Genomic DNA, 9,662 nt, shown 5'->3' on the forward strand with positions numbered 1-9,662 from the left:
ACATGTGAAGGATCTGATCTATATCGATGCAACATCGACACATGAAACACATTGTGGATCTTTTCTAACTCGACCGGTAAAGCTAGCCGGTATGCCTGGACCTATTCTTTCAATGATCTTATACGGCCTAATAAAACGTCAACTCAATTTGTCTTTGTGACCAAATCTAAGTATTTTTTTTCCAAAGAGATACTTTCAGAAAGACTTTATCACCGATCTGAAATTCAATATCATTCTGTTTCAAATCCGTGTACGATTTCCGTCGATTTGAAGCTGCTTTCAAACTGTCACGAATTACTTTCACTTTTTCTTCTGTTTCTCGGATCAAATCAACCCCGTGAATCTTTTTCTCACTCAACTCAGTCCAATATAATGGAGTTTGGCATTTGCGACCATACAAAACTTCATACGATGCCATCTTTATACTCGACTGAAAGCTATTGTTATACACAAATTCAACCAACAGTAAATATTTCTCCCAGTTGCCTTCGAACTCTAAAACACATCATCGGAGCATATCTTCGAGAATTTGAATTACTCTCTCAGACTGACCGTCAGTTTGCGGATGAATAGCAGTACTAAAGTTCAACTTAGTATCCAGAGCTTCTTGCAATTTCTTCCAAAATTGAGATGTAAACCCCAGATCTCTATCCGAAATAATCAAAACTGGCACTCCGTACAATCTAATGATCTTAGCAATATACAATTCAGCTAATCTATCGAGTGAATAATCTGTACGTACTGGTATAAAATGTGCCGATTTTGTCAATCTATCAACTACAACCCAAACAACATCTTTCTTTTTCGGAGTCAAAGGAAATCCCAATACGAAATCCATCGTAACTTTGTCCTGCTTCCACTCTAGTATCATCAAAGGCTGTAACAATCCCGAAGGTACTTGATGTTTAGCTTTGACTTGTTAACAAATCAAACACTTCGATACAAACTCAGAAATGTATCGTTTCATACCCGACCACTAATACAATTGTTTCAAGTCATTGTATATTTTGGTACTCCCCGGATGGACAGATAGGCAACCACTGTGTGCTTCATGCAAAATTTTCTGAATAAGCTCGGGATTTCTCGGTACACAAATTTTGTTTCGGAACATGAAACAATCATCAGCTCCAATCTGAAATTTTGAATCACTATTCGACTCACAGTGCACTCTTTTAGCTTGCATCTCGGTATCACACTTTTGAGCTTCACAAATTTGCTGAAAAAAAACTGGTTTAACTTTCAACTCCGCTAAAATAGAACCATCATCGGACATACACTACAGCAAAACAGGCTTTTAGCGGCTTTTTTTGGGCCTATAGTGGCACTTAAAACGCCACTAAAACAATAAAAACGGCGCAAAAAATGCCACTATAGATAACGCCGCTAAAGAACATGACATTTAACGACACTTTTCCCAAAAACACTGTTAAAGAACATAACCTTTTGCGGCGCTTTTTCCAAAAACGCCGCTAAAGACATGACCTTTAACAACACTTTCTCCACAAATGCTGCTAAAGACATTACTTTTAACGACGCTTTCTCCAAAAACGAACTAAAGACCATATCAAATTCAACTTCCTTTTTTATCATCTCATTTACATTCTTACCTTAAATGATTATACAGCATTTAAATGACCTAACAATGGACACATTTTAAATTGTTTTTGAGTTCAAAAACATTAACAAGAGAACTTTTCATAATATTTGATCAAAATGTTAACATAATCATCTTTGAAAACCTAATCTAATGACTACAATACACTTTCTTCTAAAAAGTAAAATCTTTGAAACTTCTGCCGAATAAACAACATGATGTTCACTATAAGAAACTTCAACTACAAGCATACTACAATAAGTTACTACAAAAGAGTTCTTTCAAAGTTGTTACCACTGCATAATAAATTTCTTCACCCCATCCGAGCTTTAGATTTGTTAGTTTCTCCTGAAAATTGGATGTCAATCTGGATTCTTCAGATTCTCCTGCCATGATGAGCATAGAGTAGTGGCCTGAATTTCCGCTTCATCAGGAGTTGTCAAAGTTGACTGAAACTTACTTAGGACCACAATTAATTCCCGCAGAGCTTCTTTATTGACCTGCTCCAGACCTGCACAAGTACTTGTCAGTTGAAGCTGCTGCACCCATGATCATACCTAAAATTGCAAAAACATAGAATCAATGAACTCATACAGAGTATAACAAATCATCTGTGAGCTTTGAAATTCTTAAAATGCTACACAAAGAACTTACATAATTTATACATATTTATTTCTCATTTTTTTTCCTGGCTACAGATTTTTCAAAATAATCATATCTAGCATACAAACAAATGGTAACTGCAACTTTGTCTTACTCAAAAGATGAGTTTAAACCATTCTTGACGTTTTTGAAGTCTACTTTGGGCTTTGCAACAAGCTGAGTAAATTTCAATTTTGTTCCCTTCAGAAAGGAATCATGATTTAACAACAGAACTCTTCAATAAAATTATAATAAATTCCACTTTTAGCATAAATTCAAGGGCTTATGCAGCCAAAAAATCTTAAAATTTACCCTTAAATAAATCCATAGATCCCTATATTACTCCTATTAAATCCTTAAACCTTTAATTTACATTCAAGTAAGTTCTAACTTTAGTTTGTATCCTGATAAGCCTTAACCTTTATGTTGCATGCAAATAAGTCCTTCAGATTAATCAATTCAGTGAAGTAAGTGCTATTCAAATGCAATAAGAATATAAAGATTTACTATAGAATAATTTAGGTGTTTTTTAGTATTTTACCAAAGGAAAAACATTGCATTTCTTTTCTTTCTTCTTCATAAAAATCTTTACATATTTACTTTACCTAATTCTAAAGTCACACTTGTTCAAATGTAACAATTTCATCATGCCATTGCAAAGATGTTTTAAGAAAAGAAAAAAAAAAAAGAAAGAAAACCTTACATTTTGAAATAGCTGTTGCAGACTTTGGATCAAACCCAACAATAAGGCTAAGCATGGGAACAACAATGCCACCTCCACCTACCCCTCCAACACTCCCAAACGCTGCCCCACAAAATCCAATAGAAGTTCCCAGCACAGGTTGCCAATTAAATTCCATTTCCTACAATATCAGCCTTGCAAGTCAACAAGAAAGGTAACAAATAAGTAGTTCCAAAGAAAAAAAAAATTATCGTAGAAAACTTCATGAATGTAAAACTCATCCATGCTACATATCAGATGAAAGGGCCCGACACAATGGTATTTTTAAGGATAAATAGGCATGGCATTAATGCTATTTTAGGGAAGATATATACTTAAATCCGGTTTATACTTAAAATGTTAATCATAATAATAAGAGACAAACACTTAACCATAGTCTTCTCGAGAGCGCTGTCCATGGTCTCCAAGAACTGCAGTTACCAACTCCATTGATATGCAAATACGATTCCACTGGAAAATATTAAAGATAGTAAAACTATCAATTAAGAAGTCAAGATAAATTTTAATAACCATTGAAATTGAAATTGGTAGAATATTCATCTAGAATAAAGAGAACTAGACAACCAAAAGAGAATGGTGTCCTAGAATACCTTTTTGCAGCAGAAAAATGCTACAAAAGAGTGAAATTCAATCAAGCATCAAATGCACTTAAATTGCATCTTACCATATAGTAAAGCAACCACATATAATCAGTTCTTTGATATTTATTAAAGTTTTTAATGTCCGAGAAACAAGCCCCAAATTGAAAGGCATACAAGTAAGAAGTTACTACGTTTTGCCTGTTTAACATCTAATTAATCAAACAAAAACAAGTTCATAACATATTGCATCTCCAACATCTGATTAATCGATCATCACTTTTAAATTAGACCATCACCACATCATCAACTTCCACTGCATTAGCAATATTTATATAGATATATGCAAATTAAAAGCTGAAATAGCATGCAGAAGATAGATAGAGATAAAGCAGATTCTAATTGGGTAGAATAATATGAATTAATATAATTTTCATTTTGCAGATTTCCTTTGCACTTTATGCTCATCCACACTAGTTACTTAGAATGCTACCTCAATGAAATCATTGAATTGCACTTGCTTCTCTCCAGCTTTACTTCCCCAAGCCTCATGAAACATGCGCCCAAGAACAAAAACACCGACAGCAGTGTAACTGTAGCATAAGAGTAAATCTATAAGCTGCAAAGAACAGAAGAAACCATAACAACAAGGGAGAAAAATAATATGCAGATTTTACTCAAGACCTCCAGGGGCCCAGGCACTCATTTCTGCTGCTTCAAGATGATAGATGCCCCCCCTTTACAAAGAATCTGGCCTCTGGCACCTATGCTAAGCATGCATTTTTCTAAAGGAGAGAAACATCTAAAAAGCAATCTCATTGACACATCCTCGCATGCAATTTTTATATTTGAATAAATTGTACTTTGCAAAATGGGGCATGCCTATCTCTCTGCAATCTATATTATAACTAATACTTTCTCTTTTTCAGCAATACATTGTGCATGAAATTCTGATTTTTACACTACATCACAAGTAATCACTGATAAAGAGAGAGAAAAAACAAAGTATATATACCTCAAACGTGTAACAATACCACACCCACTGGTTAATGAAATATCTAGAGTATGTGCTTAAAATCATTAAATAAGAAAAACAAAAGAAAGAACAACAAATTAAATTTAAAATTAAGAGATAGAGAAGAGGATCCAAAATTGTTTGAGCATACATATTTCCAAAGCTGTTTTTAGCATATGCTCCACCCTCATTGCCCGCATACATAAAAAGAGATACAGAATGTTTAAGTGAAACCTGCAGAAGTTTGCAATGTATAAGAAATACAAATTTATACGCTTTCAGCGATAAGGATTAAAATCTAACTTCCCATTTAGTTGTTACTTTCTACGTACTTTTTGCTTTTGGAAAATTTGAAACTAAAATCTTGTGAATATACAATGTGAAATTAATTTAATATAGAACAATATAGTTAGTATACGTACATCTATAAGGATTTGCGCACTTTAAAACAAAATACCACATATAATTGTAATTTGTTTCTACTCTTTTCATTTCCATTTTAGTAGCTTTCGAGGGAAGCAGCAAAATCAACACAAAGAAGAACTTAAAACAAGCCATCTTAAAGTTATTATGTCAATGGCCTTTTTGAAATGATCTACGAAACCGTAAAACCTAAAAGAAGCTTAAAGAACTTTACGACTATTCTCTTCTCTTTTTTTTTCCCAAACAAAGATTAAAAAGTAGCGTGTTCCGTACATCCAAAGTAGCCAAACCTTTAGACACCACCTCGATCATCCGTATCCTAATCTAAATGCATTATATATCAATAATCAAAAGTAATAAACAAAGAAAGAAAATCAAATTGTTCCGTTATCCAGAAAGATGGAAAAATTTTAAATAAACAGTCTACCTCTTGATCAGACTTTTCGTTTTCGAATTTCGGATAAAAAGTAGCTCTGATTTGTGCAAGTGAATAAGTCGAATTATCAACTTTGAAATTTTCTAACAAATGAGGCTTCAAAAAAATTCTACTCAAATCAACATTGTTCTTCTCGGTTTGAACATCAGTGGCGGAAGCGGCGTTGGATCCAGTCACGGTTCCATAGGACTTCGGCTTCCAAACTTGCCCGTCAGAGATACTCAAACCACCGAGCTTGGAAGTAACAGCTTCATCGACCGATGCGGAAGCAGATGTAACCGGGTTCGGCTTTGTCTTCGGTTGCCATTTTTGTTCTCTATTTCCAGAGCCCCTTCGCTGTATCAAAAAATTCAAAACATAAACTTATTTGCAGCAAAAGAGGGAAAAGAAACACTTTCTCACAATTAAATTCTAAAGAAAGTTATATTACCTGTTTTTGGGACATGGCTAGAGTAGAAAAGTAGCGAGTCCGGTGAGGGGAGTAAAAAGCAGCAAAGACGGAAGAACGAGCAACGAAGATGACGGAAGGAAGAGGGAAAGAGAGAAGTAAAAAACTAGGGATTTGGGGAAATTTTAGGTATTTGGGTAAATTTTTTAGGGGAAAAAAATGAGCTGCGGGTATATGGTTGGGATAAAAATTGAGTAGAGCAAATCGACGTAGTTTTGTTTAAAACAAAATGACCATTTGTGGCATTTTCCTCGTAGTGTCACTAAAGCTCGATTTTTTGCGACGATTTTAACAAAGCACCCGCTAATGCCACTAAAAACCCCATTTAAAACGGTGTCGTTTTCCAAAGTAAAATGATTTTTGCGGTGTTACGCCGCTATTGCTTACCTTTAGCTGCGTTTTTCTCATAAATACTGCTAATGCTTGACTTTTTTATAATTTTTATATTAAATTTTTATATCTTTCATATCAATTTTAAATAAATAATTTTTAAAATTTAAGTAATATTTAAAAGAATTAAATAAAATTTGTAATTTTTATATATATTTTTTTATGTAAGAAAACAAAAACAAAAACCTTACATAACCCCTAAATATAATGTCTGCTAAAAATAGGTCACTACCCTAGCACGTGTCTGTCTGCTCTCTCTGGCAGAATTTAGTTTTTTTTTTAGTCATTGTTTGGGTTGGACGGCGTGGTATTACCTAGTGCTTCTTTTCGTTAGCAAATAGCGATTTTCAACGTGGTATTACTCATTGGTTCATGTTCGTTTGCCAATTGTGATATTCAACGTGGTATTACCCATTGTCTTTCTTTCGTTCAAAAATTGTGATAATCAATCAAATTTGGTCTGAGATTATGGAGTCAGAATTTGCTGGATTAACAATTAATAATGAGGAAGAAGAGATCTTGCAAATACAAGTAGAGCAAAGTGCAGAAAGTGAGATAGGAGTTTTTCATCTAATGGGTTGCTTCTTAACAACCAGTATCATCCACTTTCCAGCAATGAAAAGTACCATGGAAAATCTGTGGCATCCTGTACGGAGTGTCCAAATTCGAGATCTGGGAGAGAAAAGGTATTTGTTTCAGTTTTTTCACGTTATGGATATGGAAAGGGTTTTGAAGGGTCCTCATTGGACTTTTAATAATCATTTATTGGTATTATACAAGCTACAGTGGGGGGAGGATCCATTGAAAGTCCCTCTAATTCTTACTCCTTTTTGGGTTCAGACTCATAATATCCCTTTTAGGTTTTTCTCTGAACATCTGGCTTCATAGCTTAGAAATTTTATAGGGGTTTTTATGGAGTATGATGGTTTTAATTTGAGGAAAGAAAATCGTAATTATATGCGTATAAGAGTCCAAGTTGATATTTGTCATCCTTTGAAACGAAAGAAACATCTTATGTTTAAGGGACAATGCTCATATGTTCATTTTAAATATGAAAGATTATCACTTTTTTTGTTTTTACTGCGGTAGATTAGGCCATAATGATTCTTTCTGTGAAGCAAAAATGGCGGCAGGAGTGGAAATTGCTGAAATGGGATGGGATTTATCGTTGAGAGCACAGTCCCGAAAAGCTCTTGCTATGAAAAGCGTTTGGTTACGTGAAGAAGGGGAAGGAGAATGGGGAGGAAGTCGAGTGGGCCGTCAAATCCCAGGAAACACGTTGGGGGTTGTTGGAAAAAATGCTGAAACCAAGAATAATATTGATCCTGTTTTAGGTTTTAATTTGGAAGGGAAAGTGTATAATTCTCATCAAGGGGGCGACAATTCCTTCCCAGTTTATTTGCCCACTACTATAGATCATGATCTTGAAGATAGTGTGTTAATTGGAGAGGAAGGTAAAAAGAGAGCTAGAAGGGAAGGTGAAGATTTAACAGAAAGTGAAGAGGTCAATTCTAAGGTGATACGATGTAAGGGAGTAAAGGAAGTTAACTATTTATCAGTGGCTGCCACAAGGCATGCCGACCGGAAGTAATGAAAATCTTAAGTTGGAACATCCGTGGATTGGGGAGTCCACAGACAGTTTGTAGGCTTTGGCATTCATTGAAGTTATATAATCCTCAAATAGTCTTCTTTATGGAGACAAAAGTTTGCAGAAGTCATATGGAAGAGTTCATATAAGTTGTGGTTTTCTTAATGGAATTGGCGTCGACTCAAGTGGTTCTAGGGGTGGGTTATATTTGGCTTGGAAAGGAGATATCAATGTTTAACTCCAAAGTTTTTTGAAAAGGCATATTGATGTGGTAATAGAAGATGTGGATGAATGTCATAAATAGCGATTTACTGGATTCTATAGATTACCTGACCATCAAGATAGAGATGCAACGTGGAGGATTTTAAGACAATTGAGTCATGCTGAAGAACTTCTATGGATGGTATGTGGAGACTTCAACGAACTTCTATATGGGTTTGAGAAAAAGGTGGTTTACTTCGTAAGGAAAGGAGAATGGAAGGTTTTAGAAAAGTGCTGGAAGATTGTAATTTATCAGATTTGGGTTTTTCTGGGAACTGGTTCACATGGGAAAGGGGTAATTTTCAAGAAAATAATATCCAGGAGCGTTTAGACAGAGGTGTAACTACTGATAATTGGGTGTTTCTCTTCCCAAAGTATCAAGTTCGACATCTTCCTCATTCCTTCTCAGATTATTTCCACTGATTATAACCAGAGTGCGTGAAGTTAAGTGGCAAGTTGAAAGAAAATTCAAGTTTGAAGCGTGGTGGGTTATGGAGGAATCATTCTTGGGAAAGATTAAGAGTATTTGTGAAAGCTCAACTGGGGACTTACTTCATAAATTAGATTGTGTTCGAATGGGGTTATAGAATTGGGTTGATGGCATTCGGCATAGTAGAAAAATTAAGAAGGAGGTCTTACATTTAAAGTTGGCGAAATTGTTAGAAGAAGACATAAGTGACGACAATTTGGTAGAACTCATTGACACAAAAGTTGCACTTAACTTAGATATTGAAAAAGATGAGTGGTATTGGGAATAAAGGGCACGTATTAATTGGCTGAAATTAGGTGACAGGAATACTGCCTTTTTTCACAAGCAAGCAACACAGAGACGACAGAAGAATCTTATTAAAAAATTACAAATTAACTATAGTAGTGAAACAAAAGTTTTAGAGGAAATGGAAGAAATAGCAAGATCATATTTTCAACATCTGTTCTCGTCTAGAAGAATGGGAGATCATAATCACGTTTTAGAGGGAATTGATCGATGTGTCTTAGAAGAAGTCTAAAACTCAAGGCACGCTATTCGAAGGAGGAGATACATGAGGCATTAAAAGAAATGGGCCCAACAAAGGTACCAGGAGAGAATGGTTTTCCAGCACTGTTTTATCAGAAATGCTGGTCGATTATTGGGGAAGAAGTTTCATCTTATTGCCTTAACATACTAAACAAAGGTATGGATCTGAGCCTAATTAATAAGACAAATATTGTGTTAATTTCGAAAATTGTGAATCCCTTGAATATCACTCAATTTCAACCTAGTAGCTTGTGTAATGTGCTGTATAAACTGATTGCCAAAGTTATTGCTAATCATCTCCGAATTGTGATAACTAAATGTATTGATTCAGCACAAAATGCTTTTGTGCCCAGAAGGTTAATCTTTGATAACATGTTACTGGCCTAGGAGCTCCTTCATACTTTAAAGCACAAAAGAGTAGGGAAAAACAGGTTTATGACAGTGAAGCTGGATATGAGCAAAGCGTATAATAGGGTCGAATGGAGTTTTATGGAAAAAGTAATGAAGAAAATGGGATTTGATTCAGATTG

The 9,662-nt window shown here is 34.9% G+C and overlaps 1 protein-coding gene across 2 annotated transcripts; it reads right to left on the minus strand.

Moving 5' to 3' along the window:
* Positions 1-1,679: 1,679 nt before the first annotated feature.
* On the minus strand, positions 1,680-6,057 carry LOC108467584 (tRNA ligase 1-like). 2 transcript variants are annotated; one of them, XM_017768283.2, is made up of 7 exons: positions 5,861-6,057; positions 5,422-5,766; positions 4,723-4,805; positions 4,050-4,149; positions 3,350-3,428; positions 2,940-3,099; positions 1,680-2,105 (listed from the first exon to the last, which is right to left on the minus strand). In XM_017768283.2, exons 1-6 carry the CDS (start codon positions 5,873-5,875, stop codon positions 3,086-3,088), a joined length of 636 nt encoding a protein of 211 aa, XP_017623772.1. In that variant the 5' UTR covers positions 5,876-6,057; the 3' UTR covers positions 1,680-2,105; positions 2,940-3,085. The 2 variants fall into 2 exon arrangements, with proteins under 2 accessions (XP_017623772.1, XP_017623764.1); XM_017768275.2 differs by having other exon boundaries at positions 1,680-2,151.
* Between the last annotated feature and the right edge of the window lie 3,605 nt (positions 6,058-9,662).

Source organism: Gossypium arboreum, chromosome 7, assembly GCF_025698485.1.
Source record: "Gossypium arboreum isolate Shixiya-1 chromosome 7, ASM2569848v2, whole genome shotgun sequence".
NCBI classification, from domain to species: Eukaryota; Viridiplantae; Streptophyta; class Magnoliopsida; order Malvales; family Malvaceae; genus Gossypium; species Gossypium arboreum.

Bases quoted from the DNA above. Each gene is read 5' to 3' on its own strand.
- LOC108467584 (XM_017768283.2), bottom strand. The intron at 4,150-4,722 runs GTATGCTCAAAC...CTTATGCTACAG, and splicing joins AAAAACAGCTTTGGAAATAT to TTACACTGCTGTCGGTGTTT. The intron at 3,429-4,049 runs GTAGCATTCTAA...AATATTTTCCAG, and splicing joins AATTCAATGATTTCATTGAG to TGGAATCGTATTTGCATATC.